The sequence below is a fragment of the Lepus europaeus genome, chromosome 9 (assembly GCF_033115175.1).
Source record: "Lepus europaeus isolate LE1 chromosome 9, mLepTim1.pri, whole genome shotgun sequence".
Lineage (NCBI taxonomy): Eukaryota > Metazoa > Chordata > Mammalia > Lagomorpha > Leporidae > Lepus > Lepus europaeus.
The window spans coordinates 27,638,236-27,658,465 of NC_084835.1; the positions used below are offsets into that span (position 1 = coordinate 27,638,236).

Genomic DNA, 20,230 nt, shown 5'->3' on the forward strand with positions numbered 1-20,230 from the left:
GCCCCCAGCCCCTCAAAGAGCCCCCGTGAGCCCCCTTCCTTGCTGCATTGGCCTTTCCAGCTTGCCCTGGACACCTGGGTGCTTGTGGCGCTAAGCTCTCTGCAGGTAGGTGTGCCGCCAGTGTCTTGGTGTCCCTGGTGCCCAGCCCTGCACCCGGCCGAGAGCAGGCCCTTGGGAGTGGATGAGAGGAGCCTCCAGGGCTTCCACAGTCCACCTCTGACCTGGTCCTGAGCCTCCCTGTGACGGCCCCGGCTCTCCATCTAGAGTCTTCCGTGACACGGGGCTGCGTTGTTCCCTGCCAGTCCTGCCGCGTCCACACGAGCTGGAAGCAGGCTGTGGACAAGGGTCTGCTGGTGTCACTGGAAAAAGAGCCATGGAAGCCGTGGGGTTCCTGTCTTCACGCAAGAAAGGATTCAGGCCTCAGTCAGAGAGCGAAGTGATAAGGTTTTATTGGGGATAGGGCCCGTGTCAGAATGTCAGAACCGAAGGGACAGATAGAGAGTGGCCGGTCACTGGGGGAGAGCGAGGTTACATGGATGAATGGAGAGAACACACCTGGGCAGGCCAGGCGGGCGGCTCAGCAGAGAACTGGGCACACCGTCTTGGTTGAGACTACAGCTTACAAAGGAAAAGGGGGCCAGGTTTCTCCTTCCCCTCCTCCTCTATGACAAAGGGTTTGGAGAGGGTAAGTTAGCAAATTGTGGGCACCAGGCTGAGGGGGCATCTGTGAAGGTTTATTGCCCCACGTTATCAGGTCAGGTAACCCATTTGGTCGGGAGGAGAGAGAATTCTGGGAGGTTATCAGGGTCTGAGCAGGACCTCGAAGTGCAAAATGCTGGGCTTCTGGAGCGTCCACAGTAGGTGCTGGTCTTCAGACCCTTCTCGCACACACATAGGCTAATTCCTGACTTCCTACCTAACAGCCGGGGCTTGCCAAGTGGCCCCTCACGTGCCCTGCCCTCTGCCCCTGTCCACTAGGCATAGCTGTGGCTACTACAGCAGATACGCTGGCAGCACCTTGGACCTGGAGAGGCCCCGCGGCTACCATCACTCCCAGGGCTTCCTGGACGACGAGGACTCGGCTGTGTGCTACGATTCCCGGAGGTCTCCGAGGAGACGCCTGCTACCTCCCACCCCGACAGGTGAGGCCTCCCAGGTTTCCCCCCGGCCTGGGGGGTGTGATGGGCGTGTCCCCCCATGGCAGGCACCTCTAGCCCCGGAGAGCAGTCCTTGGGTTAGCGGGCAAGTGGCTTTCCTCGCTTTCCCCTCCATATTCCATGAGACCAATCCCGAGTCAAATCTGCGTTGCTCGTGTCTGGCTGGGAGTATGGCAGCAGGCAGTCTGTGACTGCCCGCGCTCCCTTCCGGGAAGGGGCTTTGCTGTGCTCATTCATGCCTGGGACGTGTCCCCAGAGGAGGGGGAGACCTGCCCGTGCCGTGGCTGCTGTCTGCTCAGGTCTGGTGCACCATGGTGGGGGTGAGGACCAAGCTCGGTGCAGGGCACCCAGGAACTCCTAGTGTGTCCCCTCTGCCCCCCACTGGCACTCATCTGCCACCTTCTGTGTGTCCCTGGTTCTCTGGCTTTGACCAAACTCTGCCAGAGCCCTCTACTACCGGGGCCGGTTTGGCCTGAGGGGTCACCTGCAGGACAGGGGCATCTGCTGGGGCCAGGAACATCCTGAAGCAAGGGGCTTCCTCCTCCTGTGGCAGGGGCAGGACTGGCCATCTGTCTGATGCGGGTCACCTGGGCTCCGTGCTCTGGCTGGGCAAAGAAGGGTAGCCGGGCCCCATGGCTCCTGGCTGTGTGCTCTTGATTTGGGACATGTGAGCATCTTGATGATCCCAGAACAGGCATTTCTGAGGTTTCTGAGAAGTGGAGCGCGTTTTTAAGATCTCTGCATCAGTAATCAAAAAAACAGCCAAGACACGATGGCGGCCAGGTACGGCAGAGCATGTGGTTGGGCAGTGCCCAGGGCCCCGGGCCTCCCTCCATCTGGAGAGCGATAAGAGGCCCATTTCCATGGTTAATATTTCATTGCTCAACCCCAATGCTAAGGCTGAATGGAGCCATTGCACTCACCATGAATACCAGATGAGGCCGCGGCAGAGAGGCTGGGGTGGGGCTCCTTGCCCTGGGGGCTTCCCTGTGCCCTTGGCCTCTGCCTTTGTTTATCCACCTTCTCAGACTGTCCAGGGGGCACTTGGATGCCAGCCACTTGCAAGTGCTGCCCCAGCTCCGGAGAGGGCCCTGGCCGGCATAGGCAGACTCCTCCCCGTCTTGATCTGTGAGGGGTTAGCATTGCTCTCCACCAGCTCAGACCGTGGGTGGGGAGGGTGCTGGACTGACCTTGGCCATGTGCACATCTGGGCTGGGATCTTGTCCTCCTGCAGAGATGACTGCACAGACCTCAGGAGGGGGTTAGGGACGCATGCGCCCCTGGCTGTGGGGAGTGGGACCGTTTCCCTGCTGATCCCCTGGCCCTGCCACCTGTCTTGGCTCCCTTCTGAGCTCCTGGGCCCTGCATATCTGATCCGTGAGACAGGGAGGCCCATTCTCCCAGGCCTGCTGTTGAGTCAGGCCCATGGGCTGTGCGTGGAGGGAAGCCCTTGCGTGCGGTGGCACGTGTGCTGTCGGCAGCTGGACGGCATGGTTCTGGCATGCCCCAAGGCACGTGCTGGGCTCGCTCTGGTTTCTCTCTGCCAGCTCTTCCTGCGGAGCCGGTGTCTGCAGCTTCATACACAGTCCCCAGGCTGCCTGGGAGGCTCTCAAGGCAAAGGAGATAGGGCCCTGCAGGGTTTTGCTGGGGCTGGGAGATGCAGGAGCCGGGAAAGGAGCCACTAAAGTGACTTGGCTCTGTCTCGCTAACTGCAGGCCAGGCTCCCCCAGGAGACCCCTGCCAGGCTGGCACTGAAAGCTATGGACCCAAAAGCTGTGGGTTGGCTTGCCATTGTCTCGCATTCCCGGAGCATCCCTGGGGACAGCTGTTAGCAGGATGGCCCTGGTCTTCAGGTCAGAGGTGGTCTTGGCACTGGTCTTAGACGAGCTGAGTCATTCCCAGCACAAGCATTTGCTGGCCAGGTGGAGCTTTAAACCAGAGGTGGGGCCCCAGCGACACTTGGGGCATCTCCAAGGTGAGATCACATCCAGAAGTGTCACTGGGATTCTAGAAAGATCTGGTGAAATGCGGTGTTCCCCATGATACCCGAGGCCAGGGCTTCCGCTTGGAGCAGCTGCCTTCCGGGCCACCTCAGCCCTTCCTCCCAAGACCAGGTGAACACTGAAAAGTCATAAACTTGTACATTTTTTAAAAAAAGATTATTTACTTGAAAGGCAGAGTTACAGAGAGAGGGGAGAAAGAGATCTTCCACCTGCTTGTTCATCTCCAAATAACTGCAATAATCAGGGCTGGACCAGGTCAAAATCAGGAGCCTGGACCTCTATCTGGGTCTCCCACGTGGGTGCAGGGGCCCAGGCACTTGGGCCTGCTTCCACTGCTTTCCAAGGTGCATTAGCAGGGAGCGGGGTGGGAAGTGGAGCAGCCGGGACTCAAACCAGCATCCGTGAGAGATGCCAGCGTTGCAGGCAGCTTACTCCACTGGGCCACAATGGCAGCCCCCCGGAAACTGGTACCTTTAGAAACCATCCCTCCACGGAGGCTTCCCTCTGCCTCCTCCCCTCTCCCAGAGTTGAGACCCCTCTCTCTTGCCACCCTGGGTTCCCTGCCTCCCGGCAGCCATGTCTACACTGAGCTGGCTTCACCACTTTGTGCTTTGGCTTCTCAGCCCACCGCAGATCCTCCTTCAACTTCGAGTGCCTGCGTCGGCAGAGCAGCCAGGAGGAGGTCCCCCTGTCGCCCGCCCTCCCCCACCGCACAGCCCTGCCTCTGCACCTGATGCAGCAACAGGTGAGGCCTGTGCCCCACCCCACCCCCTCCCCCTTGGCTGCCAGCCCCAGGGAGGAAGGAGAGCACCTGCCCCACTGTGGGTCCCCGGCCTTGTACCAGTCCTGCCCTGGAGGCCTTGTCACGGCCCGGTTCTGCAGGAGCTCACCCAGCAGCTGGCACTTGGGGGCTTGGTGCCGACTTCCAAAGTGCAGCCTCTCTTCCTCCACGGCTTTTCTCTGTGTTGGTAGCAGGGCATGGTGCAACCCGAGTCCCAGGAGTGGGACCATTTGCTGGCAGCCCCCTGCCCCTCACTTGCTCGGCAAGCAGGTGTCAGGACAGGGTTATGGGGCCTCCGGGGTTGCCGCTGGCCAGGAGTGAGCTCAGAGCCCAGAGCCTACTCCCTGGGACTTTGCCTTCAGGACGTGCACGTGGCGCGCTTCCTTTTTGAAAATTTCCCCATCAGTAATGCTTCCAGCCTTGGACCTGTGGGGTCAGCCTAGGGGGAGCGTGCAGAGCACAGCGCGTGACTGGTCAGTCACTGGCCAGGCCCCTGGCGGGGGGAGTCTTGCACGTGTCCCCCCTCTGCCAGCTCTTTGCTCCTCTGCCATCACTCGGGATGCTGCGTTTCATTTTTGTCCTGTGTCCCTGCAGACGAAGGACAGGCCTCTGGAAGGTCTGGGTCCTCAGGTGCCCTGAGCCACGCAGACGAGAGCAGCCTCTGGGGCCTGCGCCTGTCCTGTCTAGGTGCTGCCTCCCTCGGGGGGCTGTGGGCCTGAGACCTTGCCCGGCAGGGTCAAGGCTGCAGTGCCGTGGGTGGGGTCAGCCAGTTCCCAATGCCCGGGGACAGAGTGCCACCCTGGGACAGGCGCGGCAGAGCAGCAGGGGCCATCCATGTCGTGGGGACTCCCCTAAGCTCCGTCAGTCAGAGCGCCCTCATCCACCAGCACCTGGGATCCCACTGGAGGCGCACTCTGGACTTGGGGGAAGAGCACACACACCTGCTAGGGAAGCACCGCCCCTCCCGGTCATCCCACCCTTGGCTGGAGGCCCAGCCCCTCAGAGCCTCTGGCCTCCCCACCCCGCCCCTCCCGGTCATCCCACCCTTGGCTGGAGGCCCAGCCCCTCAGAGCCTCTGGCCTCCCCACCCCGCCCCTCCCGGTCATCCCACCCTTGGCTGGAGGCCCAGCCCCTCAGAGCCTCTGGCCTCCCCACCCCGCCCCTCTCTTCCCACACAGATCATGGCGGTCGCAGGCCTAGATCCGAGCAGAGCCCAGTACTCGCCGAGTCACTCGACCCGGTCGTGGGCCACCCCTCCAGCGACCCCTCCGTACCGGGACTGGACGCCGTGCTACACCCCTCTGATCCAGGTAGAGCGGTCCGAGTCCCTGGAGCAGGTCAACGGCAGCCTGCCGTCCCTGCACCGCAGCTCCTGGTACACGGACGAGCCCGACATCGCCTACCGCACTTTCACGCCGGCCAGCCTGACCGTGCCCTGCAGCTTCCGGAACAAGGACAGCGACAAGCAGAGGAGCGCCGACAGCCTGGTGGAAGCGGTGAGTACGGCTCTGGCTCGCGGGCGGGTGGGTGGGCATGCACGGGGGGGCCAGGCCGCCTCGGCTGGCCGACCCTTCCCAGTGGCGGGAAGCAGGAGAGAGGGCCATGTGCTGTGCCTGCAGACGGGGGTCTACACCAGGTCGTTCCCTAGCCGTGGGCTGCACGCTTGTCGGGCCCCGCTCCGGACAGCTTTTCAGCTGCGTGATCTCTCGGAGCTGGAGCCGCTTGCGGTGGTCTGCACGCACGAGGGCTATGGACGCGGCTGGGTGCCGCCCTGCGCCTTAGAGTGCGTGTATCCGTCCGCCTCCCTCCTGCGCAGGTCCTGATATCTGAGGGCTTGGGACGATACGCGAGGGACCCAAAGTTCGTGTCGGCGACAAAACACGAAATCGCCGATGCCTGTGACCTGACCATCGACGAGATGGAGAGCGCGGCCAGCACCCTGCTCTGTGGGAACGCGTGTCCCCGCGCCAACGGGGACCTGGGCCCCGTGCCCCAGCGGCAGGGCTACGAGCTCCAGGACTTCGGCCCCGGCTACAGCGACGAGGAGCCGGACCCCGGGCGCGAGGAGGAGGACCTGGCGGATGAGATGATCTGCGTCACCACGTTGTAGCCCCCGCCACCCCGGTCGGTCGGGCAGACGGGCTCTGGCCTCAGGTGGGGCGCAGGAGGGCCGGGGAACAAGTGCCTCATAGTTAGGAGCAGCTAGGCACTCGCTGGGGGGGCCAGTGTCCCAGCGGACTTCTGTGCGAGTGACGTCATGCCTCAAGGAAGCCATACACCTGGGCAGGAACGGGTCCCGGGCGGCGGAGCGAGGCAGCGCGCCTGCTGCGGGGAGCGGCAGGTGCAGCCCTCTCAGGATGCGCAAGGGCGCGGTAGCCCTGTCCCCGTGGCCCCGAGGGCACGGCGGGGAAGGTCCACGGTGATGGCCGTCAGCACACCTGTGTCATTACCTCAGCCGCTGTCTAGCATATCACTGGGCCCAGCATATCTACGTCTCAGCCCTCTCCCGCCCTGCGCACGGCTTCCCGGCGCCCACCCAGCTGCCGGGTGGTGGAGCCGCGTGCCAGCGCCGTCCCTGGGGAGCAGGGTGCAGGCGGCAGGGGCCGGCGTGCAGTACGCTAAGGGCGACTGTAAACTGGAACAATAGTGCACTTGCAGCCAGGTAAACTTAGATACGCTATTTGTTTAAAAATTATAGATTTCCTGTACAGGACTTGTAACATACTCGACTTTGTATTTGTAAAGAGATGGTCTATATTTTGTAATTATTGTACCGTATTTGATCTGCAGCAATACCCATGGGTCCTAACGACTGCTGTTCCCCACCGACACCTAGGAAATGACTGGTGTTTTTACTTGGGCTACACGGAAGTCGAAGAAGTAAGAGCCAACTCCCATCTGTTCGGTGAAAATTCCTTGGATATAAAATTCTGAGTTCAAGGGAACCTGACGCCACAGAAATTTTTCTAAGCTATTTTGCGTCACTGTAAACCGGTCTGGACACGAGACTCTCACCAGCTGCTGACTCGCCACCTGTCCTTTGGGCAGAGGCCCCTGTGGCCCACTGCGTTGCGCTCCAGTCTGCCCCGATACGATGCGGTGCACCTCTAGTGTGGGAGGAACCGCGCAGGCAAGCGGGGTTGGGGCGGCCACGGGGTCTGTGCGGACCCCAAGGCTGCTGGGCCGAGCGTGCTCTCCGAGGGCTTTGAAGTGCAACTGGGCCAGGGCTCCCGCGCTGCTCCGTCCAGACGAAAGGCCGCCTCCTGCCCGGGTCACCGCGGCAGGCACGCCCCTGCTACCGCAGGTTCTTGGTTCCAAATTTTTAAATAGGACGCAGACAACGGAACTTTTTGTTGGTGGTGGGTTTTTTTGGTTTGTTTTTTGTAAATAACAGCACTTTGTTACAGAAACCTTACAAACCTCTTCTTAAAGACATTCTTCCTCCAGATCCAGGCAAAAACACGTCAAGGTTTGTAAATGACTATTTCCTGACATAAATCTTTTTTTTTTAATTAAAATGCAAAATGTTCTTCAGAACGAACCTGTGTGATGAATCTCGTTATACTGGGGGCTGTTCTCGCCCGAGGGGCGGGTCCTCTCCGGGGGCAGCCCCGCTCGGCTCCGCCCTGCCAGCTGGTGCATCTTTTTCTTACCCTCCAGGCTCCTCGGGGCTGCAGGGCGCGGCCTCTCCCAAAGGGCTACCCGGTGGTCAGCGTGGCCTCGGGGCCGGTCTGCACCCCAGGACCGGCCGGGAGCGCTCCCGAAGCCAGTGGTTAATAAGCCCGCGTTTTTATCCGGCGCTGCGCCACTTCTTCATGTCTGTCTGCTTTAGGTCCACTCCGACCTCTCGCCGACTATTAAATTTTTCTTTGTGAAAAAAATGTGAAGTTGTAGACATGCTTTGTTTGAGGCAAGTTTTAAGAGTGAATGCCTGTCGTTCCCGCCCTCGCCCACAGGAACAGCGCATTTAGTGTCTTGAACCTTAGGCCTTTCACCATCGATCACAAGATGCCAGCGGCGCCCGTGGATCAGCCAGGGACAGCGAGGGGCTCCGGGAAGCACCGCCTGCACTCGCTCGTGGCCCCAGGCCACGTGGCACTTCCAGCTCAGCCAGGCAGGAGGCTGGGGAGGGGGCGCTGGAGGATGCCCCCCCCCCCCCGGCCAAGCCCAGGGCCCCGGTCCTCGGCGCCCCACCCATGGCACTGCTGATGCTGCGAGTCTTCAGCATCCTTGCCGACCACACTTCTGCGGGAAGATGCTCAGCGGTAGGATGGGCGGGGATCTGGGTACAAAAACCGGCCTTTCCCAATGCAAAGGGTGCGGTCCCAGGAGAAGCTCTCCCCTCGGCTCTAGCTCCAGCAGGCCGTGGGCCTGGGCTGCTGGACGGGGTGCAGGGGAAGGAGCTGGAACTTCCCCGTGCTGCTTCTCAGTGGTGATGCCAGCTCACTCCCACGCTGGGGCTGAGGGCAGGGCTGGGCTGTGGAGAAGGACCCGGAAGGGCTCTGGGCTGCGCAGTGTCTGGTCACACAGCGGCTTCCAGAGGGGCTTCTCCCCACCGGGCGGGGCAGAGCCGGCCACTGGGCCCCAGGCCCCACTTCATCCTGTGCTCTTATGGCCACAAAGCGCGTTCTTGCCCAAGCTGCCTTCCTGCGAGGCAGCCCTGCCCCCACAGGGGCTGCTGCTGTTGGGTGCCGCGGGCACACCCATGTCCACGTGTCTGTCTTTCGGCCCAGCGGCGCTAGCCTGGGCTCACGAGACATACCCCTGTGAGAGCAGCATGCTTGCTCTGTGCTGTGGTGCCTGGGCACAGCGGCACCTGCTCTCTCATCTTCTGAGACCCACTTCGGGGTGCAGCTAAATAATCTCTCTGGATGGGGGACCCCAGAATGGGAGGGGCTGCAGCACATGCGGCCCCACGCCCTTTGCTTGCAACACAGCTGCTGCCAAAAGCTGCCACTGGCTCCGAGGCTGAGAGTGCGGGGGACACGGGTGGTGCAACTGCAGGGCTGTCAGCCACCACGTGCACATAGGGCATCACCTCCCCAAGCATGCACGCACCTGGCACCTCCCCCTCACCTGAATCCACATCCCCTCTCTGACAAGAGGGAGTGGTGGAGCTGGCACCTGAGCCCTCTGCTGCTCCAGGGCCGGGGAAAGGCCGGCTGTGGGGCAGCTGGGAAGCCCTGCCTGGGAGACAGCGGCCTCGGGGCAGAGTCAGGAGCAGACCATAAGCAGGACACGGGAGATTCAACGTGAACCGCGTCCGATGTTACAAGGAAGGAGAGGTTTGATGGCTGCCTTCGTACTACCTTGCCGGGTCGGTTTTTCTCAGAAACCTACGCTGCAGCTGTGGGCTGCCAGGGCCTGTAAGCGCCTCCTCATTCGGGGCCCAGCACCGCAGCCTCCCAGGCAGCGATTCAGAGGGAAGCAAGCAGAACTCAGTTGTTATTCCCTCGGCAGAGCGGTGTGGAAAAGACATCCCGTTCAGAACTCAGTCATGCATTCCTGTATCAGAGGACAAGATGCCCTTGCGGCCGCCCCACCTCCAGTCTTCACCAACCCTGCAGCTGTGTTTTGATAGGATCACGGTGCGGGACGGGACCCCACGGCCGACCCTACGGCCTTCCCCATCGGCTCCGCTCCAGCCTGGTCTCTTCCCAGCGAAGACGTCTATAGGACGAGCGCTAACCCTGTCTGCTGCCGGCTGCTCCCCAGGGCTGAGGGAGGAGCAGCCCCTCTTGGGCTGGCCGCTCCGGCAGGAGCCAGGGACCAGGTACGCGAGGCGGGCCCTGCTGCGTGTGTCTCCTGATCACAGGAAAAGCCAGTGAAGTGCTAACTCTCGAGCCCACCGCCAGTGCAGCCACTGTGGCATCCCTGCCACACTCCTGTCCCAGGAGACGGCGCCTGGATCCCTCAGCAGGACGCATCCTGCTTATTTGGAGGGGGAGCACCAGAGAAGCAGGCCCCTCAGTGATCCGCCTTGCTCAGAGTGACAGCTCAAGTGGCGAAGGAAAAGCCTGCTTTTCTCCCTGCAGGGGACCCGGGTGCCAGCCCAGGCCCAGCAGATGGCTGTGAGACTTGGCCTCAGCCAAAGGTTGCAGCCAGAGACGGAGGGTGCAGGTGCAGCGCCAAGGCACATAGCACCTGCCCTCAACAGGAAGGCTTCGAACGAACCACTGGGCTCAAGGCTGGAGGGCCCTGGATAGGTGAAAGCCGCGTGGCCACGGGACAAGAATGGGGCGGAGCTAACCCTCCTCCTGTGCTGGCCCTTCAGGGGACAGTCCCGCCCTTCTCCCAGGCAGGGGCTGGGGCAAGGGAGCTCAACTCACCCACCAGTCCTGATCTCATTCCTAAACATCATCCAGTCTGCAGCCACGGAGCTGAGGCCTCCGGGTCCCAGTGTCAGAAAAGAGCACTTGGAGCCAGGACCGTGCCGGCTACTCTGGGCGGCTCTGGTCACCCCAGGCAGGGGCTTAACGCTGGGTGGCCAGGGTCTTGGGTCTATACACGGGGACATCCTTGTCCCAGAGGGCAGGCCGCCCCTTGATGATGTCGGCTGCCTTCTCGGCAATCATGATCGTCGGGGCGTTCAGGTTGCCGCTGACCACGCTGGGCATGATGGAGGCGTCGACGACTCTGAGGTTGTCCACGCCGAGGACCCTGGTCTGTGGGTCGACCACGGCGGTGGGGTCGGAGGGCTGGCCCATCTTACAGGTGCACGATGGGTGGTAGGCGCTGTCAGCCTTGGCCCGCACGAAGGCGTCGATCTCTCCATCCGACTGAACGTGGCTTCCCGGCTGCAGCTCCTTCCCCCGGAAGGGAGCTAGGGCGTCCTGGGCAAAAATCTCTCTGGTCAGCTTCACGCACAGGCGAAAGTCCTTGATATCGGCCTCTGTTGAGGAGAAAGGGATGAGGTGCAGCAAGCTGCCCGGGAGTGGTGGCGCTGCCTCTGGGCACAGCCCCGTGTGGCTCGAGCAGAGGTGGCAACAGCTACCAGTCAGGCCCGGCTTGTCCCCGGGGTCTGGCTCCTCCATCAGAGAGGCAGGACCGTGCGCCCCATCCATCTCCACAGCCCAGCTGTGAGCGCCCACGTGCAGGAGCCACTGCGGCACATAAGGCTGCTTGATGGGCGGGCTCAGTTTTGTGTGTGCGGACAGGTGGCACCGCCCCCCACCCAGTGCAGGCACGGAGGGGGCTGCGGGTGCTGCCCACGCACCCTGGCTCCTCCTCAGCCAGTAGCCCCTGTGCCTCCTGCGTCCACCACTGGGTGGAAAGGAAGTCCTGGGGTTGCCCCCCAACTCCAAGCCAGAGCCCCACATGGCGCCGTGGGAAGAAGCATCACAAACTTGGTGGAATATGGAGCTAAAGGTGTGAGTTTCATTTTGATGCCAAAAATGCATTTTTGAAATCCATGCCGTTTTTTCATCATCTTTATCTCCACATACTATGATTTAAAAAAAAAAAAAAACTTTTCACACTAAAATAAACTCATACCCTTAATTCCAATTTCCCACGAACTTTGTGAAGCACCTGTGATGCACATTTGCAGCCCAGAATGGCAGAGCGGGAAGGGCAGAGGGCCACTGGTGTCCCCAACGGCGGGGCCCAGGGCCGGTTTAGGAGTACCCAGGAGACCCCCCTGCTCCCAGGGCAGTTTCTTCTCCAGGCCCGGGAAGGAAAGGGAAGGCGGCGGCCAAGTTACCTGTGGACAGGTAGTTGGGCTGGATCACGGGGTGGTCCTGGGGGTTGGTGCTCTTCAGTCTGAGCCAGCCCACGCTCGTGCCCCGCATGGTCCCCACGTGTACCTAGGGGAAGCCAGAGCAGCAGGGCCTGGCCCTCAGGGACCTGCGCCAGCCATGGTGCAGGAGCCCAGAGAGATTGGCGCCATGGCGGGGAGACCTCTGAGCCCTACTTGTCCACATGATTAAAATCTACCCTGCCCATGCCCCTGGCCTCAGCCTCAGGCTCTGATCCTCCTCTCCAGAACTTCCAGGGCTGAAGCGGGTCTGCTGGTCCCGCCCTGAGGCAGAGTGGGTCTCGGCCTCCCACGCACCCTGCAGGGCTCACTCTGCGGCAAGGCTGCGCTTCTGTCCACACCGCACACACACGGAGCAGCCGGAAGAAGCATCCCTGGGGGCCGAGGCTCCACCTGCTCACCTGGTAGGCCTCCTGCTGTGTAGGGACCCGGCCGTGGTCAATCACTTGGGATGGCAGGAAGTGGAACTGGATGTCGGGGTGGGGGACCCCAGGCTGGCTGCGGATGAACCCACCAGTTTCCAGATGGGCAGTGGCTCCGTCCCCTGAGGATCACAGGAGGACAAGACAAGGCCCGGTCAGGTACTACAGAGGGCCACTGGCTCCCAGGTCCTGTCCTCTCTCCTGGGCTGCTGCTCCTCCACCTCCTCTTCCTGGCTTCTGATCTGTCCTCTCCCCCCAGGGGGGCTCACCTGGCACAGCTACAAGCATCAACCATGTACCAGCAGGGGGCTCACATCTGCCCTCACCCTGTGCCACCTTCACCTGCTTCACTGGCTCCCCCCCCCCCCCCCCCCAGTGCAGCACGTAGTAGGTGTGCAAGAAAGGCATGTTGATCACACAGTTCGAAGTACCCTTTCCCGGGCTAGGCAGTGCTCTAGGTGAGGGAAACTTGAAGAGCAGGAGCCGCTTCTGTGGTCCAGCACCACGGTCTCCCCTGTGTCTGCTCCCCTCGCTCCTTGAACACACATAGTGTCCAGCTCTAAGGAAGAGCAGCCCCCAGCCAAGGGACCCCCTCGTGCGGGCCTAAGCTCCTTGGTGAGTGCTGCCACCTCTGGCCTCCTCGCCAGCCCAGCAGGCAGGAACTGTGCAGAGGGGAAATCATAGGTGTGGTTTGGCTTCAAACCCGGCAACCTCAGGGCAGAGACCTCGCTGCCCACGCGCCGTGCGCCCACCTGTGAATTTCCAGAGCCACTGCAGACCGATGCAGATCTTGCGCAGGGGCTTCTGGGCGGAGTGCAGGGTGATGGGGCGGGTGCACGCCTGCTGCACGTAGACCTCCAGGTGGTCCTGCAGGTTCTGGCCGACCCCTGAGGAGGGGGCAAGGGGAGAGGAAAGGTGGCCCTCTGGGGGTCTCAGCTGGCTCCTCGGAAGCCCTGATCCAGGGAAGCTGCCCCCAGCCACTTCTCTCCTGCTTAGCCTCCAGGCTTAGCACAGGGGTTCCTCCCTGCACCCCCAAGTCAGTCAATCTGACCCTTTGTCCGTGCCAGAGCCAGCAGCCACGGCCGCCCATCCCAGGGCAGCCGTGCAGGCACCTTCCTCCTGGGAGGGTGGGGCCCACGCTGGCAGCAGCCTCTGCTGCGAACTGGTCACTGCGTAGCTGATGGCGGTAAGGCTGGACGCAGCCCCGCCCCCAACTCCTGGCCCAGTGAAGGAGAACACAGATGGTGAATGGGCCCATCTAAGGCCTGGGGGCACTGGACGGGCCGCAGGTGTGACGCACTTCCACGGAGCTCTCCAGACAAAGCCACCATGCAAGAAGGATCCACCCCATGGGAGTGTGGCTTATGTAAGAGGGAGAGAGACAAAGCCAGGCCCTCAAGGGCATCAATGAGCCTTATAAAATAAGGCCTGGGTCTCTACACGGCGTGTGCATGTACCCCGAGCTGGCTGCACTGGCGCCCAGGGAAGCCCTGAGTCCAGCGGACAGACACGAGTCTGGGACCCTGCTCCAGGGCGTGCTCCTCCACGTGGGACAGGCTGGTTGGGGGAGGGCAGAGGTCCAGGGCTCTGTACCAGTCCCGAGGGGTACTGCCTGCCCACTACATGCTGATAAATGCCAGCCGTTGCGCTTCGCAGAGGCAGCCTGCGGGGAGCAGCAGGGAGGAGGGGGCTCACCAGGCAGGTGGCACACCACGGGGATGCCCAGCTTCTGGAGGTCATCGGCGGGCCCGACACCTGAGAGCATGAGCAGCTGCGGGGAGTTGATGGCGCCTCCACTCAGAATTACCTCCTTGCTGGCACGGGCCTGGAAGAGAAAGAAGGCCGGCCAGGTCAGGCTTCCCCACAGCCCTCTGCGGCCTGCGCCATGGGAACGTGGCATTGGGATGGCGTACATGCAAGGTGCACGTGCTCGCAGTCTGGAGGGCGAGCCACAGGGAGCTACCTGGGCTGCCATCGGAGGCAGCCTTCACTGTGGGCCCTCAAACCACGCAGGCACAGCAGTCTCAGAAACGGGCAGGGGCCGTCCGGCCTTGAGAGAGGAAGCAGGGAGGCAGACCTGGGCCGTGCAGGTGTGAAAGCACCCATAACACGCACCGCGCAGAAACGTGCATCTGGTCACGGTGGTGAGCGGGAGCCCTCTGGCCTACTCCCCTAAGCTGGTCGGGTCAGCGCCCCGAGATGACAGGCCAGGGACGCCACGGCTTTCCTGTCCTCCGCCAGTCCACTCCCTGCCTCCGTGAGGCCCCAGGGACCACCCATGAGACCACTGCCCCAGCAGCTCACTCTGAGCCACAGGGGTGAGTGTGCCGCGGAGGCTGCGGCCATGACTTCTGTCCACCAGCGGCACTGCCCCCAGCTGCCCTTGGCTCACCACGTGGCTCTGGCCGTTCTTGACGTATTCCACGCCCACTGCTCGGGTCCCTTCAAACAGCACCCTCCTCACGAGCGTTCGCGCCTCGGCCTGCAGGTTGGGGCGGCTCAGCGCTGGGTGCAGGTAGGCACAGGCCGTGCTCCAGCGCTTGCCTGCAAGATGGAGCATGGAGATCCGCCGTGTCACCCCTGCCCCCACCCTGGCCTGCCCCACTCCGTCCTTCCCCCCACCTGGGGAGGAGGCTGGGGCTGCAGAGAGAACCCGCCCTGCCCCGATCCTACAGGCCCTGCCTTTGGAGCGAGGCTAAAACTGCAAGGCCCTGACATCTGAGAGCCAGGGAGGAGGGCGGCAGCTCTGGGAGCACGCCACTGTCCCACTGCGTGCCTTGTTTCTCCATGGGCATAGGGCTGAGGGCCCTGGTGCACAAACGGAGATGGAGAAGGGAGGCGCAGGGGCTGGCGCTGTGGCGTGGTGGGTAGCCGGCTCGAGTCCCGGCTGCCCTACTTCCAATCAGCTCCCTGCCACTGGCCTGGGAAAGCAGTGGAAGATGGCCCGAGTGCTTGGGCCCCTGCACCCGCGTGGGAGACCCAGGGGAGGCTCCTGGCTCCTGGCTTGGGCCTGGCTGTTGTGGCCATTTCGGGAGTGAACCAGGGGATGGAAGATCTGTCTCTTCCTTTCTGTAACTCTTTAAAACAAGAGAGAGACAGGAAGGGAGAGAGAGAGAAGGGAGGCTGCAGCTGGCTCCTCTCCTGACTGCTTCTCCCTTATTGCAGTCTCTAGAGCTAGACTCTGGGCCAAACCCTCCCCGGCCACAGCACCAGGGTCCAGGGACACCTGCCCAAGTCCTCTCCCTTGGGCTGTGGGCTGTGTATCCGGGTGCGGGTGGGGGTGGGACGTGACCCGCCTGTCTGTGTCCACACGCGCTGACTGCAACGGGGAGGCGGGGACGGGCAACGCCACGCTTCCTACCTTCGTGGATGGTCATGTCCATCCAGCCGAAGCCTTCCTGCTGGAAGCCGTTCATATCCTCCGTGAAGGGGTAGCCGGCCTGCTGCGCCGCCTCCAGGAAGGCCTGGTGCAGCGGGTGGTTGGTCTTGCCTCGCGACACCCGCAGAGGGCCATCGCCGCCCCGGTACGTGCCTGCGCCCAGCTCGTGCGCCTGCGCCTTGCGGAAGTAGGGCAGGCAGTGCGCGTAGTCCCAGCCCTGCGCGCCCTGGCGCTGCCAGCGGTCGTAGTCGTCGGCGTGCCCGCGCACGTAGACCATGGCGTTGAGGGACGAGGAGCCGCCCCACACGCGGCCGCGCGGCCAGTACAGCACGCGGCCGTCCAGGCCCGGCTGCGGCTCCGTGTGGTAGCACCAGTTATACCTGTCGTCGCACAGGTTGGCCACGAGCGCCGCGGGCATGTGGATCTTCCATGACAGCCGCTTGCTGCCCGCCCACACGTCCCTGGGTCCGGCCTCCAGCAGCAGCACACGCTCGGCGGGGTCCTCGGTGAGCCGCGCCGCCAGCACGCAGCCCGCCGAGCCTGCGCCCACCACCACGTAGCTGAACTCGGTGCCGGCGCCCGCGCTGCCCATAGCACGGCTGCCCTGGGGCCGCCCTAGGGTCCCCGGCACCAGGCCCGGGCGCACCAGCCTCCAGCTTCGAAGCACCCACCGCATGCTGCCAGCCCAAGTCCTCCGGTCCTCAGAGAGCAGACGAATGAACCACGGGTCCTGAAACGGGGAACGGGGGCTTTTTAAAAAGTCTGAACCCCGTGGGCACGTGCAGAATCAGCCGGCCAGCTCACAGCTAATGCGCCTGGGAAGGCAGCAGAGAGTGAGCCAAGTCCTTGAGTCCCTGGCGCTCACATGGGAGAGCCAGACGGAGCTCCAGGCTCCTGGCTTCAGCCTGGCCCAGCCCCAGCCGCGGTGGGCACTTTAAGGAATGAGCCAACAGGTGGGAAATCTGTCTCTCTATCACTCTGCCTCTCAAATAAATAAAACTCAAAAAAATTTCCTATCAAGACGTAAAACAGTAGAACGAGACTGAGGGATGAGCCACCCACCTGTTTAGAACCATCAAAGATGCTTATTTAAGTGCAAAAAAAAAAAAAAAAGAAAAAAGAAAAAAGAAAGAAATCCTGCAGTTTCTTAATGATTGCATTTCCACAAACTTCTGAAGACTCCTTTTAGACGCTTTTTTAGCAACCAAATAAACTTACCCTTCAATTCCATTTTCTACAAAGTTTTTGAATATCTTTAGATATTGAATATATTGAATATTGAATATCTTTACAAGTGAGGGAGAGGATAACCTACATGGAATGGGCCAATTCCTTGAAAGGTACAACACGCAAAAATTCACACACGACACTGACATGCTGAATAAGCCAGCGTCTCTCATGAATCACTCTAAAACACAAAGCTTCGAGCCCAGATGGATGCCCTGGTGAACCCCCCAGTTACAGAGGAAAGCATACCAATTCTTTGAAATCTCTTCCAGAAGACAGAAGCAGAGGCAACTGTTTCCTGACTCATTCTGTGAGGCCAGGAACATCCTAGTACCAAACCATACACACACACACACACACCACAAGAAAACTACAGAGCAGTAGCTCTCATGTGTCTGAGTAAAATGTCCTCTAGATGCGCACACAAACATATTTCTACACACATACATATAAAATTATACGGGGCAGGTGCTGGTCATTGCGCAGCAGGTAAGTTGCTGTTTGGGATGCCTGCATCCTGAGTTACAGTACCTGGGTTTGAGTCCAAGCTCTGCTTTCCTTGGCAGCTGCTGCCAGTTTACACCCTGGGAGGCTGTGCTGATGGAAGACCTGGATTTGGAGAGTGAACCAATGGATCCAATGTCTGTCTGTCTCTCTTTCTCTCTCTCTCTCCCTCTCCCTCTCTCCCTCTCTCTCCTTCCCACTCAAATAAAAATGTTTAAAAATTACACAATTCTGGATATGCAAAGCTGGTTCAACATTCAAAATCAGCTGTGTAATCCATAATATCAACAGGCTAAAGAAGATAAATCACAATCATAACCAGACTTAAAAACCTGACAGAATCCACTGCCCATTCATGATGAACAAAAAAAAAAACCCTAGGCCAGCGCTGTGCTATAATGAGTTAAGCAACCACCTGCAGTGCCAGCATCCCATATAGGTACCGGTTCAAGTTCTGGCTGCTCCACTTCCATTCCAGCTCCTTGCTAATGCACCTTGGAAAGCAGCAGATAATGGCCCACGTGCTTGGGCCTCTGCACCCACGTGGGAGACCTGCAAGAAGCTCCTGGCTTTGACCTAGCACAGCCTTGGCCACTGCAACCATTTGGGGAGTGAACAAGCAGATAGAAGCTCTCTCTCTCTCTGTACCTCTGCCTTTCAAATAATAATAATAAAGACAGACACAGATAAACTATGCATTTTTAAAGAAAAACCAACTCTCAACAGATTAGGAATAGAAAGAAACACCACTCATTTGTCACATACTGGAAGCTCTAGCTTCTGCACTAAGACCAGCAAAGGAAACCAAAAAGCTACACAGAATGATAAAGAAGAAATAGAAGTCTGTTTGAAGATAACATGGTCAACCATGTAGAAAATCTGAAATACTAGATCAAAAAATAATCCTGGAACTCAAGCAATTATAGCAAGGTTGCAGGATAAAAAGCTAATATACAAAAGTCACTTTTCTACACACACCTATGAGCAAGCTGAATTCGAATTAAAAATACAGTATCATTTAGCACCCCAAAGAAATAATAAGCTATAATTCTAACAAAATACGTGCAAGTTCTATGTTAGGAAAACTATCAAAAAACTATGATGAGAGAAGTAAAATCAGTGGAGAGATACTCCATTTTCATGGACAGGAATATTCAATATTGTCACGATATCAATTCTTTGCAACTTAATCTACAGATTCAATGCAATCCCAATTGAAAAAACAATCCCAGCAAGTTGTTCTGTGGGTATTGACAAACTGGTAGTCATTTACGAGTTTACCTGTAGAGGTGAAAAGCCCAGGATAGCTGACACAATACTGAAGAAGAAGAGCTAAGTAAGGAGACTGACACCACCCGACTTCCAGACTTACTGCAGAGCTACTGTCAACAACACAGTGTGGAATCAGTGGAAGAACAGATACAGAGAGCCTGGAACTAGAACCACATCAACCTATGTGGCTGCCCTGGATAAAGGAGTAAAGGCAATGCAATGGGGCCCTTTCCACAAAGGGTGTTCCAACAACCGGGTGTCCACAGGCACTGGACGCTGAGTGTAGGGGCTGATGTCATGGCACAGCACATTAAGTCACCACCTGTGATGCTGGCATGCCATACTTGGAGGGCTGCTTTGAGTCCCAGCTACTCTGCTTCTGACCCATCTTCCTGCCAATGAGCCTGAGAAGGCAGCAGAAGGAGGCCCAAGTACCTGGGCCCCTGTCACCCACATGGGGGACCAGAACTCATTTCCTGACTCCTGACTTCGGCCTCGCCCAGATCTGGCTTTGTGGCCATCTGGAGAGTGAACCAGCAGATGGAAGATTGGTCTGAGAGCTGGTGCTGTGGCATAGAAGGTAAAGCCACTGCCTGCAGTGCCAACATCCCATGTGGGCACCTGTGCAAGTTCCAGCTGCTCCACTTCCCATCCTGCTCTCTTCTGCGGCCTGGGAAAGCAGTAGAAGATGGCCCAAGTCCTTGGACCCCTGCACCCACATGGGAAACCCAGAAAAAGCTCCTGGCTCCAGATCAGCCCAGCTGCAGCCGTTGTATCCATTTGGGGAGTGAAACAGCGGATGGAAGGCTTTTCTCTCTCTCTCTCTGCCTTTCTCTCTCTTTCAAATAAATAAATCTTTAAAAAAATATATTGATCTCTCTCTCTCTCTCCCTTCTCTCTCCTTCCCTCTCCAGTTCTGCCTTTCAAATACATAAGTAATGTGTTTATTTTAAAATATATTTAAAATATTTTTATATATTTTATATATAATATGCATACATTTCATAAAATATATTAATATTTTAAAATAAATGTGATATATTTCTGTTTGCAATATATTTATAATAAATATTTATTTATTTTGAAATATTTTTAAATCCTTAAAAAAAGAATATAGACAGAGACCTCGTACTGAAGGACCCTTACGGGGGGAGGGACAAGAAACTAGGCCTGGGCAAATATCAGGGGCTTCTTAAGAGGTTAGATGTTCCCCAGAGTCTAGCGGGCAGGACGTTCTCTGGGAAGGAAAAGTCAATCCCCTTCAGAGAATCTCTAGGCACGCCCAGAGCAGAGCTGCCCCTCCCCTCCGGGAAACCTCTGGGCGCGCCCAGAGCAGAGCTGCCCCTCCCCTTCGGAGAGTCTCTAGGTACGCACTTATGATGTCACTGCGACCGGCCAATCCTGTAACACCTCAGCACTCTCCCTCAGCATTCTCCGGTATGCTAATTGTCCCTCCGAACCAACCAATCCTGTAACACCTCTGCATTCTCCACTAGCACTCTCCACCAGCATTCTTCTCCAGCATTCTCCCATATGCTAATGGTCCCTCTGAACTGACCAATCCTATGCATGCGCATTAGGAATATGCTAATTCGTTGCCTATATAACCTGTGTGAAACTGCCGCTCAGGGCTCCTCACTGCCTGAGGTGGGGGCCCGTTTGCGCAAACGTTCAATAAAAACCTCGTGCTTTTTGCATCAACTCGTCTGGAGTCTGGATCTTTGGGCGT

General features: G+C 59.1%; 2 protein-coding genes across 7 annotated transcripts in view; one reads left to right on the forward strand and one right to left on the reverse strand.

The window, feature by feature from the left end:
- Positions 1-6,077, forward strand: part of CACNA1D (calcium voltage-gated channel subunit alpha1 D) — a 505,293-nt gene extending 499,216 nt beyond the window's left edge. For all 5 annotated transcript variants that reach the window (XM_062201090.1, XM_062201094.1, XM_062201096.1 and 2 more), the window contains 4 exons: positions 979-1,142; positions 3,784-3,905; positions 5,120-5,437; positions 5,758-6,077. In XM_062201090.1, coding sequence (XP_062057074.1) covers positions 979-1,142; positions 3,784-3,905; positions 5,120-5,437; positions 5,758-6,051 — 898 coding nt within the window. In that variant the 3' untranslated portion in view covers positions 6,052-6,077. The remainder of the gene's footprint in view (positions 1-978; positions 1,143-3,783; positions 3,906-5,119; positions 5,438-5,757) is intronic.
- A 587-nt stretch (positions 6,078-6,664) lies between these two features.
- Positions 6,665-20,230, reverse strand: part of CHDH (choline dehydrogenase) — a 29,005-nt gene continuing 15,439 nt past the window's right edge. For both annotated transcript variants that reach the window (XM_062201098.1, XM_062201099.1), the window contains exons 2-8: positions 15,481-16,228; positions 14,512-14,663; positions 13,815-13,944; positions 12,872-13,006; positions 12,099-12,241; positions 11,644-11,746; positions 6,665-10,833 (exon numbers count right to left, since the gene is read on the reverse strand). In XM_062201098.1, the coding sequence (XP_062057082.1) occupies positions 10,415-10,833; positions 11,644-11,746; positions 12,099-12,241; positions 12,872-13,006; positions 13,815-13,944; positions 14,512-14,663; positions 15,481-16,174 (1,776 nt within the window). In that variant the 5' untranslated portion in view covers positions 16,175-16,228 and the 3' untranslated portion in view covers positions 6,665-10,414. The remainder of the gene's footprint in view (positions 10,834-11,643; positions 11,747-12,098; positions 12,242-12,871; positions 13,007-13,814; positions 13,945-14,511; positions 14,664-15,480; positions 16,229-20,230) is intronic.